Source organism: Rissa tridactyla, unplaced genomic scaffold, assembly GCF_028500815.1.
Source record: "Rissa tridactyla isolate bRisTri1 unplaced genomic scaffold, bRisTri1.patW.cur.20221130 scaffold_29, whole genome shotgun sequence".
Classification (NCBI taxonomy): domain Eukaryota; kingdom Metazoa; phylum Chordata; class Aves; order Charadriiformes; family Laridae; genus Rissa; species Rissa tridactyla.
The window spans coordinates 4,541,339-4,559,368 of NW_026529507.1; the positions used below are offsets into that span (position 1 = coordinate 4,541,339).

General features: G+C 52.2%; 1 protein-coding gene across 1 annotated transcript; it reads left to right on the forward strand.

The window, feature by feature from the left end:
- Positions 1–16,645: 16,645 nt before the first annotated feature.
- Positions 16,646–17,164, forward strand: LOC128903361 (olfactory receptor 14J1-like; the record flags this gene model as incomplete). The annotated part of the gene is made up of 1 exon (XM_054187378.1): positions 16,646–17,164. A coding segment is annotated over exon 1 (519 nt), but the record flags the coding sequence as incomplete, so codon positions are not given.
- Positions 17,165–18,030: the final 866 nt, after the last annotated feature.

Here is an 18,030-nt window from a genome sequence, read left to right on the forward strand (position 1 = left end):
CTGCGGCCACCATAGCCAGTCTCCCAGCAAGCGGCTCTAGAGAGCAGACGCACATTGTTGCATCGTCACGTTGCCATGACACCGCACTGCACATCGTCATGTTGCCATGCCGCTGCCCGGCTGCTGCCCAGCCACCCGGGGGCCCACCTGGAGGCCCATCTGGACACGCGTGTGGGCCACTCGCTCTCGCTTTGGACAGTCAAGATGTGGCTGTGAATCTAAAAACGACTGCCTGGATGCTAAAAATGCTGTTTGAGAGCTTGACAATGAGTCTTTGAATCTTAAAATGGGCTTTGGAACTTGTAAATGAGGGTTTGTACCCTAAAAATAAAGCTTTGGGATCAAACCCATGATAATTTGGTGCCTAAAAGAGGGGTTTAGACCATAAAAATGAGGGTTTTGACATTCAAGATGCACCTTGGACCCTAAAACTGACTGGCTTAATCTTAAAAATGCCTCTTTGGAGCCAGAAAAAGGGCTTAGGAAACTAAAAGTGCGTTTTTGTACTCTTGAAAGGAGACATTACACACCACAACTGAGCCTTGGGGTCCTCCCCAGCCCCCAGTGGGGTCGACAGTGTCCCCTGGTCTCACTGTGACACGGAGGTGGACAAAACTGATGCTGCCATGGAACCAGCCCAGCAGGCGGCCGCTGTCCCCACAGCCCTGGGCATAGGGCACCTGTGGGGACAGGGAGGGGGACAAGAGACCTGGAGGGACAGAGACAGGGCTGGGGACAGTGGTGTGGCCAGGACACCTGTGGGGACAGCGATGGGGACATGGCACCTACAGGGATGACACTGGGGTCAGGGATAGGGTCAGCTGCAGGTTGTACACCTGCCCCTCCTCTGCGCTCCCACATGGGGAAGTCAGGGGGCTGAATCTGGCACGTGTGTCCCCCTCCCCGCAGTGTCCCCACACCCCAAGGTGCTCTCCCCATCTCCTCAGTGTCCCCCAAACCTGTGAGCAGCAGAAGGGTCCACGTCACCTCCGTGCTGGTGACGACCGCCTGTCTGACGCGGATGGAGGAGGGGAAGCTAATGCAGAAGATGTGCTGGACGTCGGCTGGGTCGAACACCTCCAGGGTGTCGCTCTGCTTCTGCTCCGTCAGCATGCAGGCGTGGGGGGGCTCCCCACGGGGACCCACTGTCACTGTGGGGAGGAGGGGACGGTCACCCAGCATGGCGGTGGCAGGGGGGGAAGGGGGAGTGAGGGGTCGGCATACATCCCTGACGCCGTGGGAGAGGGCCTGGCAGGAGCAGGCGTGACGGCCAGAGTCACGGAGCAAGAGGTGGGTCCTGCTGTAACCCAGGAGGAAGAGGTGCTGCTGGGCAAGCGCCAGCTTGTGGTAGCCATGAGAGGGGGGAGACAGGATGGAGGCCATCAGTGCTCGCTGCCAGCTGCGGCCCAGGCTCTGCAGGTACGGCCCCTTGGTGTCTGGAGGGGGGGGACGCCGGCACGTTGTTACTGGCTGTGGGACAAAGGGCCACCACCCCCACGCCCCCGTGGCAACGGCCGACTCCCAGTTGAGGATGGCAGCCCTCTTGCAGGGCCAGGCACTGGCTGGGGAGAGGGGTGCGGAGGGGAGGCAGCGGCATGTCGGGTCCAGGCTCAGCAGGTCGGGCAGCGTCAGGAAGGAGATGATGAGCAGCAGCTGTGGGGAGAGGGGGGCGGAGAGCATCAACTCTGGGCACCCCCGGCTTTGAGGGGGAGGCCCCAGCACCGCCATCTCCCCCTGCTCAACGCACCGTCTCGGGGACGTGTCCCCCCCTCCTCACAAGCCTTCAGGCTGCCACAGGGTCAGTTGGGCTGGAGGGAGGGGAGTGGGTGAGGTGATGGCGGGCGGCCCCACAGCCAGCATCCCCATCCCCCATCCCGGCCCAGCCCACCGCCCTCCTCCTGGGTGCTCAGGCTGCACAGCAGCAGCACCCGCCCTTCCCCTGAGGTGATGCTGCCTCCGATTGGTCCCCTCGGCTGTCACTCTGCCCTGGGTTGGGGCCTGCCCTGCCTGGAGGCGGCTCCTGATTGGCTCCCAGGTGGTCAGGCTGCCCAGGCGCAGGTCACCTGAGGTGGTGCACTCTCTGATTGGCTGTCTGGGCTGTCACTCTGCCCAGGATCTTTTCTTTCATTGGCTCTACTTCTGCCTTGCTCCTCCCATCAACTGATGGGTCAGATGCTTATCAATCATCTGTGTGCTGCTCGAACTCCAGCTGTGATTGGTGGAGCCCACGTGCCCCGCCCCCACATGGTGCCAAGGGTTGTTTTTGACTTCCGCCACCTTCCCTGCACGCCTTGAAGATTGATTGGTTGTTTACACATCAATCGTGTGCCTTGCTCCCGCCTCCTCAAAGGCGATTGGCTCTTTGGGGCAGATAGGCGGGACAGAGAGGGGAGGGCAGACGTTGCCAGGCGACAAGCTGCTCCTTTGGGTTCAGACCCTCAGGTTGGAACTGTGGGCCCTGAAGAAATGTTCTGTGTCAGAAAAGATGGTTTTGAGTCCCAAAACTGAGGATTTCAGCCTTAAACATGGGGCGTTGGAAATGAAATGGAGGCTTTGAACCCTGAAATCAGGTTTTGTGCCCTCAAATGACGTTTTTCTACCAAAACCTGAGGCTTTACACCCTAAAAATGGGGCTTGGGAGGCTCAAAATGAGGTTTTCGGCCTTCCAAATTGTGGACTGAATCCTAAAAAGGGAGCTTTCCTCCCTGAAAATGAGGTATTGGAAGCTAAAAATGAGGATTTGGTCCTGGAAATGAAATTTGGATTCTGATAATGAGGCTTTGGCCCTCCAAAATCAGACTTTGAGCCTTAAAAATGGTGCTCTCGGCCCTTCATATGAGTCATTGGACCTAAAAGTGGGGCTTGGAAAGTATAAATGAGGTCTTGGACCCTAAAAGTGAGGATTTGGACCCAAAAAAGGAGCCTTTCAGGCCTAGAATGAAGGTGTTGGACTCTAAAAATGAGGCTTTTGAGCCTAAAAAATGTGGCTTTGATCTTTAAAGGAGGGTTTTGGCCCATAAAGATGAGGGTTTAGACACTTACAGTGCAACCTGGACCCTAAAAACGACTGGCTGGATCGTCAAGACCATGCTTTGGAGCCTGAAAATGAGGCTTTGGACACTTAAGATGCAGCTTTGGACTCTGAAAAGGAGCTTTTGCAAACTGAAACGGAGCCTTTGCACCATGAAAATGGTGCTTTAGAGCCTACCATGAGACTTTGGAAGCCCAAACTAAGACTTTGGAAAATAAAAATGAGGCTTTGGACACTGTAACTGTAACTATGGACCGTACAGCAAGGCTGCATGCCTGAGAAAATGAGGGTTTACACCCTGAAAATGAAACTGGTGGCTCTAAAAAAAGCTATGGTCATTAAAGATGGGTTGTGACCCTCAAAATGAGGGTTTTGACCCTATACCAAGGGCTCGGGGTGGGCATCGAGAGGCAGCCAGAGGGCTCTGGGCTGTGGGAAAGGGCACATCTAGAGCCCAGGGCCGCACCAAGGGGCAAGCAGAGAGCCTTAGGAAGCACGCAAAGAGAAATGGAGGTCCTTGGGAGGCAGCCAAAGGCCATTTGGTGGCCCCTCAGCTGCCCCGAAAGGCCCACACACTGGTCCCGGGGGGACAGGGGAAGGAAACAGGCCTTGAGAAGACAAGAGGAGGGGTCCCGTGGCAAAGACAACAAGCTGAAGCCCATCCATTGGCAGGACACCAAAAGGCCCAGCGAGGGCCCTGGGTGGGAACCCAAAGGCCCATCAGGGCTCTTGAGGGGACCAGAGGATAAAGGCACAGAAGAAGGCGCAGCCTTCAGCAGCACCTGCAGATGGGACTCGCCTACGGCATGAGTAGAGCTTTGCAGGGCTGGACCAGCCCCTCAGAGAGCCCAGCCGCAAAGCTTCCTACACAAGGCTAAAACCTTGGCTGCTTTTCTCTTCCCTACCTCACATTCCCTGTAAAACTGGGTCTTAGCCTGACCAGGGCTGTAGGAGGGAGGAAGACGAGGGAAAACGTTGCAGGGAAAATGCCCAGACACGGTGTGGCCTGGCGTGACTCCTGTAGGTACAGGCAAGCCCTTGGGAGCGTCCTGGTTTGAGGTAAAGCAGAACCAATTTTGTGTTCAGTAATTTTACTCTGCAGCTAAGCCTCTTCGAACCAACTGAACTCTCTGACATTAACAGCGTATTGTCCAGACGCTGTTCGCTCCCAGAGTGATAAGACCTGGTTGTTTCTAATTTATGCCAAGGAACGGTGTGCAGAGAGGCTCCTGCTCATCCTTATTGCTGTCACAGCCAAGCTCAGCTCACTGTGTTATTGCCCCGTTGGAGGGGGGGAAGCGGAGAAGCGTAGAGGGGCGGCACCTGCGGGGAGGAGGGGACAGGACGGGGGATCCCAAACTGACCCACGGGGTATTCCATCCCACCTGCCCCATGCTCAGTATAAAAGCTGAGGGATCACATGGGGCAGTCTCTTCTTTCGACGGCCGACGTCCCAGGAGGACTCTGTCAGTTCACCTGACTTTAATCCTGAACCGTGCATTCCCAAACCCAGATTGGGAATCCAGCTCCCGTCCATCGCTGAGTCCAGTCTGGGACTTTCCCAGTGCCTGCCGGTGACGTGATCGTCATCCTGGGAGTCTGATACAGTTTTGTGCATATCGTATAGATTTCAATAGTTTCTTTTTATTTTATTATTCATATTTTATTAAAGTAGTTAGTTGCTTCTGTGACTCCAGAGGTGTAATGCTGGGACTGCTGAAGGCCTTCTGTTGGCCGGGGAGCATCTCGCTCAGTGCCTCAGGGGAGGGGTGGGAGGAGAGTCTGTGAGATCTCCTCTTTGATTTCTCCTGCTTCCTCTGCAGGTGGGACTGTTGGAGGGAGGCTGAGAGGTGGCAAGACCTTCCTTGGTTGAAGCTTCTCTGAATTCTGCTCTGACATCCTTTCTTCCTCTGACTTCTTCTTCAAGGTTTCCACAACTTCAGGGTCAATGGTTTTGGCATACCCAACCGATTCTGCACCCAGCTGCTGAATTCTGGAGATGGCTTTTTGCGTGCTCTCCTTGGCAGTCTCACGACTCACTCGGGAGATATCAACAGCCTTTTGCAGTGGCTGCAAGATGAGCAGCTTTGCCCAAGAAGAAGAAGTGTCCAAAGGATCTGTCCCTCTGGCACTGGCAACCGAGCTTCCGCTGACCTCATCGGGAGCCCTCCTTAAGACGTGGACGGACTGGTCCAGCGCCTTCACCTGCTCCAGCACTTCCTTGACCATGGTCTCGGCCTTCTCTTTAACCTCCTGGTCTTCGTCCAGCGTAGCCTGCAGCAGCGTAGGCTGGATGCTTTTAGGCACTTCTTCTTCGGCCTTCTTCTTCGGCACACTTTGGAGACTAGAATGTTGCAGGTTGTTGCAGGGGATGGAAGGCCGGCAGCATTTAATGGGCCCCCTGCTAATGAGAACTGGGCTAATCAAAGACTGCCTTGAAGAGAAAACCAACCCACGAATGGCCAAGCACCGGCACTGTCAGGTTCAGGGACGCTGCATCTTTGGATGCAGAAGTCTTTGGATGAAAACCAGAGGTTTTCAACCAGACGCGAAACCAGCACCATGAACCATGCGGCCATTTAGTGCAGCTCACAGGTTCGTGCTAAATGTGCGAGTCCACGCGCAGAAGTGGCCACTGAGAGTGCCCAGGCACACTTTTGTGTCAGAAGGGGCTAGTGCCTCCTGTCCGAGATACACGGGAAGGAAAGCGCCCACTTCTTGGTCTCTGACAGCCACCTTCAAACGACAACAGGACACACACCAGCCAGGCACCACTTCCTCAGCAACCAAGCACGGCTCACAAGCCCCGAGGAGCTGCATCTGTGTGTGTGGCAGCACCCTCTCCCAAGGCCCGGGTACCAAGGCACTAGCGCACAGCGGAGGCGGCCCCCAGACCGACCCCCACCTCTGTACACCCTCCTTTCAGGGAGTTGCAGAGAGCGAGAAGGTCTCCCCTCAGCCTCCTTGTCTCCAGGCTAAACAGCCCCAGCTCCCTCAGCTGCTCCTCATCAGACTTGTTCTCCAGACTCCTCACCAGCTTCATTGCTCTTCTCTGGACCTGCTCCAGCCCCTCAGTGTCTTTTTTGTGGTGAGGGGCGCAAAACTGGACACAGCACTCGAGGTGGGGCCTCACCAGTGCCCAGTACAGGGGGACGGTCACTGCTCTAGTCCTGCTGGCCACACTGTTCCTGATACAGGTCAGAACGCTGTTAGTCCAACCTGGCCTTGCGTCCCGGGATTCTGGGTTTGTTGGGTTGGAGTTTGGGGTGGATTTGGGGTTTTTTGATTTGGCTTTTGGATTGGATGTTGAGTTTCCTGGACTGGATTCTTTTTGTTGGACATTTCCTGTTGGGTTTTTGGGGTTGTTTTTTTTATTTATTTAAGTTGTTTTTTGGGATTCACGTTTTGGGGTTGGATTTTGGGTTTAATTATGGGTTGGTCGGTTGGAATTTTGGGGTTTGATTTTTACCCCTGTGCGGGCGTGTCAGGCAGCCATTGTGACATGAGGGCAGCAGGCCAGCACTGAGTGTCTGGCGGTGGTGGCATGGCAACCGCTGATGTGCTGCCCGCAGTGGTGGGGCTGCCATCGGCAGGGACATGTTCAAGCAGGTCAGGTTCCTCCAATGCCATCCAAGCTGGCCTTGAGCCCTGGGATTTTGGGTCGTTTAGGTTGGATTTGGCGTTTTTTGCGGGTTTTTTTAGGGTTGGTTTTTTTATGTTGGATTTTTTGGTTGAGTTTTCCATTGAGTATTTGGGTTTTTTGGGGTTGGATTTTTTAGATTGGATTTTGTATGGTTTTTTTGTTGTTGTTGTTGTATTTGGGGTTTTTCGGGTTGGATTTTTAAGGTTAGATTTTTTCTGTTAACCGAGCTGAATTTCGGGTTGGATTTTGGGTTGGGTTTTTCATTTTTTTCGGGTTGGATTTTTCGGGTTAGAAATTTTGGGTTGGATTTTTTCGGATTGGATTTTTTGGAGTGGATTGTTGTTTTTTTTCAGTTAGATGTTGTGTCATATTTTGGGTTTTTTGGGTTTGATTTTTCGGGTTAGAAATTTCAAGTGGGTTGGGTTGAATTTAATGTTGGGTTTTTTGGGGTTGGATTTTTCTGGGTTCAGGTTTTGGATTTTTTTGGGTTTGAATTTTTGCGTTGGATTTTGGGTTGGGTTTTTGGGGTTAGATTTTCACCCCTGCACGGGCGTGTCAGGCAGCCATTGTGACATGAGGGCGGCAGGGCCAGCGCTGAGTGTCTGGCGGTGGTGGCATGGCAACCGCTGATGTGCTGCCCGCAGTGGTGGGGCTGCCATCAGAAGGGACATGTTCAAGCAGGTCAGGTTCCTCCAATGCCATCCAAGCTGGCCTTGAGCCCTGGGATTTTGGGTCGGTTGGGTTGGATTTGGGTTGGTTTTAGTTGCTTTTTTAGGGTTGGATTTTTTGGGTTTGGATTTTTTGGCTGAGTTTTTCGGTTGTGTTTTTGGGCTTTTTGGGGTTGTATTTCTGGGATTGGATTGTTTGGATTGGATTTTTTTGTAGGTGGTTTTTTTTTTTTTTGGTTGGATTTTGGATCAGATTTTGGGTTTTTCGCATTGGATTTATAAAGTTAGATTTTTTGTGTTATTGGGTTGAATTTTGGGTTGGTTTTTTTGAGGTTGGGTTTGTTGGGTTTGGGTGTTTCTGTTTGGTTGGGTTGAATTTTGGGTCGGATATTTTGGGATTGGGTTTTTTGGAGTTGGCTTTTGGATTTTTTTGGGTTCAGTTTTTGGGGTTGGATTTTGGGGTGGTTTTTTTGGATTTAGTTTTTGGCCTTGATTTTTGCCTTTGCGTGGGCGTGTCAGGCAGCCATTGTGACATGACAGTGACAGGGCCAGCGCTGATTGTCTGGCGGTGGTGGCATGGCAACCGCTGATGTGCTGCCCGCAGTGGTGGGTCTGCCATCAGAAGGGACATGTTCAAGCAGCTCAGGTTCCTCCAATGCCATCCAAGCTGGCCTTGAGCCCTGGGATTTTGGGTCGGTTGGGTTTGAAGTTGGAGTGGGGTTTTTTTTAATGGTTGGATTTTGGCTTGGATTTTGGAATTTTTGGGCTTTACCTTTTTTGGCTTGGATTTTTTGGGCTTGGATTTTTTGGGGTGGATTTTATGTTTTTTGAGTGATATTTTGGGTTGCATTTTGGGTTTTTCAGGTTGGATTTTTGGGGTTGGATTTTTGGGGTTTGGTTTTTCAGGTTGGATTTTTCGGGTTGGATTTTTCGGGTTGTTTGGGTTGAATTTTGGGTTGGGTTTTTTTGTTTGGGTTTTTTGGGATTGGGTTTTTGGGGGTTCGGTTTATGGTTTTTTTATTAGATTTTGGGTTTTGGGGACTCGATTTTTGGGGTTGGGCTTTTTGAACCCTGGGATTTTTAGTTGTTTGGAGTGGATTTTGGGGTGGTTTTGGTTGGGTTTTTTTGGGTTGGGGGTGTTTGGGTTGGGTTTTTCTTTTTGGGCTAGATTTGTTGGGGTTGGATTTTTGGACTGGGCTGTCCCCGGGGCCCTGCATCCCCCATGCGTTTAAACTTGGCTGTCTGATACCAACCAAATCCCTTTGATTTGGCTGAAAATAAAAGTATTCCAGTGCTTGACAAACCTTTCAGTGAAGAAATGTTTTTCCTACTATCCAATCTAAATCTTCCCTGGCACAACTCCTGGCCATTTCCTCTTGTCATGTAACTCGTTACTTGGGAGAAGACACCAACAGCCACCTCGCCACTTCCAAGCCTGTAGTGCTGCATTGGGTTTTCGTGACCCAAGTGTAGGACCCGGCACTTGGCTGTGTTGAACCTCAGGCCACTGGCCTCTGCCCATCGATCCAGCCTGTCCAGATCCCTCTGCAAAGCCTTTCTACCCTCAAGCAGGTCGACACTGCCAACCAACTTGGTGTCGTCTGCAAACTTATTGAGGGTGCACTTGATCCCCTCATCCAGATCATTGATAAAGACATTAAAAGGAACTGGCCCCAGTTGTAGGCCCTGGGGAAAACCACTTGTGACCAGCTGCCACCTGCATTAAACTTTGTTCACCACCACTTTGGCCACTCTTTGGCTCAGCCATCCAGCCAGGTTTTCACCTGGCATAGAGTACTCCCGTCCAAGCCACGGGCAGCCAGTTTCTCAGGGAGAATGCTTTGGGAAATGCTGTCAAAGGCGTTTCTAAAGTCCAGGTAAAGAACATCCACAGCCTTTCCCTCATCCACTAAGTGGGTCACCTTCTCATAGAAGGAGATCAGGTTTGTCAAGCAGGACCTGACTTTCATGAACCCATGCTGACTGGGCCTGATCACCTGGTTGTCCTCATGTGCCACATGATGGCACTCAGGATGATCTGTTCCATGATCTTCCCCGCACCGAGGTCAGACTGACAGGGCGGTAGTTCCCAGGATCCTCCTTCTGGCCGTTTATGTTGATGGGTGTCACCTTTACTAACCTCCACTTAACTGGCACCTCCCCGCTTTGCCAGGACTGCTGAAAAATGATGGAAAGCGGCTTGGTGAGCATCTCCGACAGCTCCCTCAGTACCTGTGGGTGGAACCCATCTGGCCCCATAGATTTGTGTATGTCTAAGTGCTGTAGCAGGTCCCTCACTATTCCCTTTGGATTATGGGGGCTTCATGCTGCTCCCCATCCCTGTCTTCCCGCTCAGGGGCTGAGTACCCAGAGAACTGCTGGTCTTACTAGTAAAGACGGAGGCAAAGAAGGTATTAAGTACCTCAGCCTTTTCCTCATCCATTTTCACTATGTTTTCCGCCATATCCAATAAAGGATGGGGATTCTCCTTAGCTCTCTTTGTGTTTCTAATGTAATCATAGAAACATGTTTTAGTGTCTGTTATGACATTAGCCAGGTAAAGACCTAGTTGGGCATTGGCCTTTCTAATTTTTTCCCTGCATAACCTCACAACATCCTTGTAGTTCTCCTGAGTTGCCTCCCCCTTCTTCAAAATGTCATAATCTCCTTTTTTCCCCTGAGTTTGAGACAAAGCTCTCTGTTTGACCAGGCTAGTCTTCTTTGTCAGCTTGGTTTTAGGCACATGGGGATGGCCTGATCCTGCGCCTTTTAAAATTCCTTCTTGAAAAACGTCCTGCCTTCCTGGACTTCTTTTGCCCTTCAGGACTGCCTCCCAGGGGACTCTGTCAACCAGGCCTCTCAAAAGGGCAAACTAAGATAACCAGGTCCGAAGCCCAGAGAGTTATTGCCATTAGGCACCTCCTGATGGTGGAGGGAGGGGAAGCCCAAAAGAAGGAACTCCGTGACACTGGTATGGTTCAATAGTTTGCATCCAAGCTGCAGTGTTCAAGGGCAGATGGTCAGTGGAGGAAACAATGCTTCAGGAGGTTAAAAGAAGATGAGACAGAGCGAAAGAACATAGAAGGACGAGAAAAGAGGTTCATGGGGACATTCAGGCACAGGCTGGAAGGAAAACAGAAGATAGGAGAGGAGAATCATCTGAGAGCAAGAAGACATCCTTTGATGTACAGAGAACAAACTTGCTAAGTGAGTCAGAGTAGGACTGCACTATAAAATGTATGCCAGTTATTGGATTCGAGCTCTTTACCCAAGAGCCTCTTTACAGTCGATGGAGAAAAAAATTGGTGTTTCTCAGTCGTTCTTACTCTAGTCTATTTAAATATATCTTTTAGGATGGGCTAAAAGGAATTCTACTGAAAGATAAAACACCTCAGCAAAGTAGCTTTAACCTTTGTCTCCTAACCTTAGGAGAGAAACAGAGAAAGCAGCGTGGAGATGGTGACAAATGAGGAGAGATGTGGGAAGTAAAGGTAAGCAGGACAGCCAGAGAAAAGGGGAAGGTTTGGTTTTCAGGGAAAACCAGAGCCAAAGAGGGCAAAGAGGAAAAGCCTGTGTTAAAACTATCCTCTTTTCAGGACTGTCTTTCCATCCATGCTTGAACTTTGCCAGGTAGAACAGAAAGCTTTGTAAACAGACTCCTCCTCAGTCACTGACCACTTTCTCGCTGAAAACCAGTTTTGGTAAATGATTCTGGCAGTGAGGGGGAAAAACAAAAGACGATTTCAAAAGCAACACAAAAGAGGGGAAGAACCAAAAGTGATGGCAGGGAGGAAGGCCCCTCCTGTGCAAACCAGGGATGAGAACAGCTGTTTCCAGCTTGTGTGCATGCCTCAGCCTGGCAAATGGGGAATGCCCACGGCTTGGGGTAGCCGTGCCCAAGGAGCTGACCTTGCTTGCCCAGGGAGAGAGCAGTGTAGGTACAGCAGTGAGGGACTTAAAGGCAGAAAGAAGAAAGGAAATATCAGGGGGTGTCATGCAACAGTGAGCTAAGTTGAGTTTTGATCCTGAGGCAGAAGAAGAAGGGGGATGTGCTGTTTGGTGCTGGGATGTGGAGCTACATACGGGATTCTGGGAACTCTGGGGCTTGGAAATCTTGCGCAATAAGTGAGCATTAGCAAGGATTTGGAAGAAACGGGATGGGTTGTGGGGAGCTCACAGGCACTGGCAAATCCTCAGAAACCCACAGCTTGGTGTTGGAAGCAAGGGAGCAGACCCAGGCACAGGAGAGTGTAGCTGTGTTTTGGGGATGGCCAAGGGCCTTGGTGGGGCTTTGACACCCCAAGAGAACGGAGACCCTTGTCTGCTCAGCTGTGGCTTCTGTCTCTTCCACTGAGCTCAATGAGAGGACACCAAGTCCTTACAGCTCCAGCGCCTTGTTGCCTCCTCACCCACCCTCCCCAGAGCCTGGGAGGTTCCTACTGCTGACCTGCACCTGGCACCTCATCACTGCCACATCACCCAAACAGAGCCCAGAGCATCTCAAGAGGCAACGGACATCCCTCCCCAGGGGATGGGAGTCCAGGCTTGGCCGTCCTGTTTGGTGAAGCACATCAAGGCCTTTCACAGTGATTTCCACATTTAAGTTTCTTCCTGGCCCATGTGTCTCCGACTTCCTGCTTCACCACACCACAGGGACAGGAACTTTGTCTGCTCCTTCCCTGCATGGTCTCTGCAGTGAGGGACTTCAGCAGGGTCTGATAACACCCTCAGAAAGCTGGAGGTTTGCTGCTTTTACTTCTCAAGAGGACTAGTCAATCTTTCAGGATCTGCAGTTCAGGAACTCGGCACCAGAGCGCTCCTTACCACAAAAAACGCACGAAGGAGCCAAGTCTGGGCATAAGTTTCCTTCAGTCTTCAGCTCTTCTCTGGCTCATTAGAGAGATTTCAGGAGTGCAGTCAAAATGAAAAGATGTCCAAGCAAAGAGGCCAAGTCAATTTAACGCTTGATTTTGAAGAGCCAGTTCTGCATTAATCCCAACACATTTGGCTTACAGAAATGTCTTCGGGAAGAGTCTGCCCCGTCTAGACCCATGTGGATGGACTGGCACAGCCACCCCCAGCAGGCGGAATCCCCATCTCCTAGGCTGAGGCACGCAGTCAAGATGCAAACCTCTGCAGTGCCCACTTGTTACAGGCCTCCAGGCAGAGTGTGACTCATTCCACATGACCCTCTGAGCCTCTGTCAGCTCATTTTGCTTCCTCTACCCATCCCTGCAACTCTCAAGCCTCTGGGAGCTTTGGCTTTGGCATCCTCCCGACATCCTGGGGCCAGGTTTCTAAATGCCTCCTCTGCAGCTTCCCCGCCTTCCACCTCCTGCGTGCTGCCTTTTTGCCCTGCAGCCCAGTCCGTTTATACCAGCAGCCTCCTGAGATGAGTGTTTCTCTTCATGGTATTCCAAGACATCATTCCTGTGCTTGGAGGAGGCCGTCCTGTAATGCCTATACGATTTCCCGAGCTCCTTCACCCTTCAAAGCTGCTTGCCATGGCACCGCTTGTATCAGTCCCCCGAGTACATCAAAGTCTTCTCCTCTGGAGCCACCCACGTGTGTTCCTCTGCTGGCCTTCCTCACTCCTCTTTGGCATCTGGGACCCCGCTATTTCCTGGTCACTCCAGCAAGGCTGACACTAATTATCACATCCCTGACCAGCGCTTCCTTGTTGGCCAGGACCAGGTCTAGGTGAGCATCGTCCTTCCTGGCCCACCAGGCAGCTCTGCTAAGAAGTCGTCTCATGATGCTCCAGGCTGCTGGCACCTTGTTTCTCTGCCTGGCCAGTGAATGCCTGGGCAATTACTGTTCCCCATAGGAATCTCCTCATTTACCTGGAGACTTCTTCGTGTTCCTATTTAAGACTTGCTCTACCAAGGCCTGGGAGACCTCACTGGTGGTAACTGAGGCAAAGAGGACATTGAATATCTCGGATCTACCTACACCTACTCCTACTAAATTCAGCACTGCTCCTACATTATTCCCTTTTCTTCGTTTAACTGTTCCTGAGTTACCAAAGATCCTCTTGGTGCCCTGGAATTCCTATTTGAGATTCAGTTGAGTTTCGATATGCACCACTGCTGGATCTGGAGGATGCTGCCCTGGAGGACAAGATGTATCCAGGCACACTGTGAAATCTATTGGTCTTTTCATTGATTGTATCATCAGGGCAGTGAGTAAAGATCCCCGTGTGATGTCCTCCATGTCCATGCAATGCCTGCAGCTGTTGTGTGGAGAAGGGACAGACCTCGCCTCTCTGATGACTGATGACTGAATGCATCAGTCAACGGCACAAAAGCACCAAATAGAACGCTCTAGCATGCCATGTGGGGCATCTGTGATGCATCCGCACTGAAAGGGAATTGATTTCCTGTAGGTCCTGTGTGGTCCATGCCAGCCCTGGCACCTCATGTAGCTCTGTGGGCCTGGATTTGAACATTATATTGAGTTGCTGCCCTGAATTCTGTTAGGCAAAGTGGGGCTGAACATGGCACAAATGCCATTAGAGTCACTGGAGATCTGGAAAATTGAGCTGATGGAAGAGAGAGAGACCAAGCTCTCCCTGTGTCCCAGGACTGCGGTTGTTCATATGAATATCCCTAAAGACTGCCATGAACATACAAGTAGGAGAAGATTCTTTTGGCCTTTATTTGGGCCTCAGCTGTCATTTCACTTGGCCAAAGGAATTTCCCACAAGGCTCATTCAGGGTCCCTGAGACATTGCCCTCTCTCTATGAACAGCTCCAGTAGAGCCTGCAGTTATCAGCACACACCTTTGACCATCCCTGAAACCTTCAATGTCACCAGGCATTGTGTCCTGCTCTCCATCTCCATTGATGAGCACAGGAGCTGAGACAAGGAGTTCACGTGCATGTGCGTATTTTATGCACACCTGAACACCTACGGCAAGAGGAATCCCACCTCCTGTGGGTTTGTGGCAGGCATGGAAGGCAGTTGTGTCTCCTTCAAATGCCAGGAATTGAAGCGCAGGATGAGATGAACCACAGATTCAGCTGAATCCCTTCCCTCAGCAGGGGTAAGGCAGATGACTGCCTGTCACTGTCTGGGAACACTTTCTAATAATAAGAGCAAAAAAGGCGATATTTTGATGTAACTTTGAGAGGAGAATTAAAAGTTCTGGAAAGAAGTGTCTCTGCCCAGCTGAGGGAGGGAACATCAGTGGTGACTTCATCCTGTTTCCCAGCAGGTTCCCCTGGAGCCCCAGGGACACCTGGAGGGAGCCCCGAGGGGGCAGAGAAAGGGCTGCCTTGGGCTGGTCCTCTGCTGCTGAGCTGGGCTGGGCTCCTGGCATGGAGGGAGCTGATGGCAAGCGGGCAGCGCTGCAGAGAGACAGCTCTGCCCAGGAGCAGCTCCTCTGCCAAGCGCAGCAGGGCTGAGGGCACTGCCTGCAGGCACCCGAGAGGAGCCAGGCACAGAGAGGATAAAGGCAGCTGGGAGTGGGAGGAGAGTTCTGAGCTCGTTCTCGGGGAAATCTTCACCCCTGTTGACACAGTCAGTCTCTGGCTGTGGGGCAATGCAGGGGGGTCTCCTGGAGGGATGTTCTAGGGCTGGCTGAGAGGAGCTGTCAGGATGGCTCTCCTGGCTTCTCTGGTGTGGAGAAGGAGGCCGTGCTTCCGAGCAGGGATGCCCTGCTGCACCATGGCAGCGACAATGAAGGAGGGCTGCCTTCTGCGAGGGACTGTGGCAGGGTTTTGAAGACAGGTGGGTGTGCAGGCAGGGGTGCCCAGGGCTGTCCTTGAGAGCAGGGTCCCTGCAGCCCAGGGCTCTGTGTGCCGGGGCAGGGACTCTGCTGCTTGCCAGGGTCAGCTCTCAGCCTGCCCAAGGAGTTCCCCCCCGAGCGTCTGTGGGGAGAAGCTGTGGGGAAAAGGAGAGACTCCCCTCAGGGCAGGGTCCTTTGGCTCTTTTTCGAGTGTGTGCTGTGTGGGTCAGGGCTGCCCACAGCTGCAGATCTCCCCCAGAGCACTGGCAGAGGCAGCATTTACAGAGGAAAGGCAAGGCAGGGGCTGCCTGGAAGATGAAGGCATTGCAGGGTCTGTGCTCTCAGCTGTCTCCTGAGGGAAAGGAGCTGTCACTGTTCCACTGAGGGATCAGCAGATCTGCCAGAAAGCTCACAAAGTGCCTTCAGCCCCTCCTCTCCCTACACACAGCACCAGCAGCACCTTTGCTTCCAGCATCAGGCTTTCTCTCCTCTTGAGGAGCCACAAAGAGGGAGATGGCCCTGGGCAGTGCCCTGCTGCCAGGAGGGGTCTGCAGGGCAGAGCTGAGCCCCCAGCGGGTGGGATGGGCTGTGGGAGCAGGGACAGGGAGGAGACGTGGGCACAGAGCAGCAGCTCCTGGCAGGGGCAGCTCCAGGCAGCAGAGAGCCACTCCACCCGGCTGCATCCCTCTCTGCTCCGCTGCACAGGGACAGAGAAACCAGATGGGAGAAACCGACTTTGAAACTGGAGGTTTACGGTTGGACTCGGTGATCTTGAAGGTCCCTTCCAACCTAAATAATTCTATGAGTCTATGACTCTTTAAACCTTCCACACTCACAAAAGGCGAATTTCATCTTCAAGTACGTTGTCAGGGAGACCATTCTTACAGGGAGAGCAGTGCAAGCACAGGACACCTGGGTGGTGCCCAGCAGGTCTACTGGTGAGCAGAGCAGCTCTCCTGACTCTGCACTAGGGCACAGAGAGCCCTTTTGTCCCTCAGGGCTCAGCAGTGTTCAGGCTAAAGGCAATGGGAAAGAGAAGGATTTGTGCTCCTGCAAAGAAAGTGCCCTCAGCAGCACAAGCCTGATCTCAAAAAAGCAGCTGAATGAAATTATTCCAAAGGAAGAGAAGTCATTTTGCAGGGATTTTTTGGGAAATAGAATAGGATTGGCTCAACGAAGCCTTCCTTATCTTGTCAACTGCTCTTTCTTGTCATGCTCAGAGTGCACAAATGTCCAACAGCAGCTCCATCACCCAGTTCCTCCTCCTGGCATTCGCAGACACACGGGAGCTGCAGCTCTTGCACTTCGGGCTCTTCCTGGGCATCTACCTGGCTGCCCTCCTGGCCAACGGCCTGATCATCACCACCATTGCCTGTGACAGCCGCCTCCACACCCCCATGCACTTCTTCCTCCTCAGCCTCTCTGTTCTTGACCTGGGCTCCCTGTCCACCATTGTCCCCAAATCCATGGCCAATTCCCTCTGGGACACCAGGGACATCTCCTATGCAGGATGTGCTGCTCAGCTCTTCTTTTATATCTTCTTTCTCACAGCAGAGTTCTGTCTTCTTACCATTATGGCCTATGACCGCTATGTGGCCATCTGCAAACCCCTGCACTACGGGACCCTCCTGGGCAGCAGAGCTTGTGTCCACATGGCAGCAGCTGCCTGGGGCAGTGGGTTTCTCTATGCTCTCCTGCACACGGCCAATACATTTTCCCTACCCCTCTGCCAGGGCAATGCCCTGGACCAGTTCTTCTGTGAAATCCCCCAGATCCTCAAGCTCTCCTGCTCACACTCCTACCTCAGGGAAGTTGGGCTTCTTGTGGTCAGTGCCTGTTTAGGCTTTGGTTGTTTTGTGTTCATCGTGCTGTCCTACGTGCAGATCTTCAGGGCCGTTCTGAGGATCCCCTCTGAGCAGGGACGGCACAAAGCCTTTTCCACGTGCCTCCCTCACCTGGCCATCGTCTCCCTGTTTCTCAGCACTGCCATGTTTGCCCACCTCAAGCCCCCCTCCATCTCCTCTGCAGTTCTAGATCTGGTGGTGGCTGTTCTGTACTCGGTCATACCTCCAGCACTGAACCCCCTCATCTACAGCATGAGGAACCAGGAGCTCAAGGATGCCCTGTGGAAATTGATGACCAGATGATTTTCAGAAGCAATAAACAGTCATCTTCTGCAAATCTCTCATCATGTTTCTCATTGCCAGCAAAGCCCATCTCAGCTTGGCAAGCAAAGTTATTGTAATATTTGGTTTTGATTTGTGGTTTGGGTTTTGGTTGTTTTGTTATGGTTTTTTTTTTTGTTTTCTTTGTTTGCTTTGTATAATGTTGTCTACAAAGAAATATTGTCATTTGTGCTGCTTCTAATTATGCATCTTTGTAAATTTGTGAGTCCCACAGTCTCTGTAAATGAGGCCCCGCGCTCTCTGTGTATTTAAAAAAAGAAAGAAAGCACCTTCCAGCGACTTGTTTGCTCAAGATCCTTCGTTTGAAGCCCTCTCTGGAGCTGCAGGGCATGCCTGTGTGCAGAGGTGGAGGGGAAAGAACAGGACAGAGGAGAGGGAAGAAGAGGAGGGAGAACCAGCCTTGGTCTTCTCACAGCTGCTCTCTTCCCATTTCCACATTCTCCATTCTGATCCCTTGCGCTGTTGGAAGGCCTGATTGCTCTGGCAGCTCTCTCCTACTGCTGTGGTGTGGCAGCTCTCTCCTACTGCTGTGGTGTGGCAGCCCTGTGACCACAGGCAGGGGCAGGGACGGGTCAGTTCTCTGACAGAGCTGGCCTCCCTAACAGCACCTCCATCACAGCAGGGAATGTCCTCAGGGCAGTGCCTGAAGGCCTTCAGGCAAAAACACCTTTGGAAGGTCGTCTCCCAATGTTGCTGTCAAGAACATGCCCAGGAAAGTTCCCCACAAATGGCACCACCAGCGTAGAACTTAATTGTGTAAAGTGTGCGGGGGG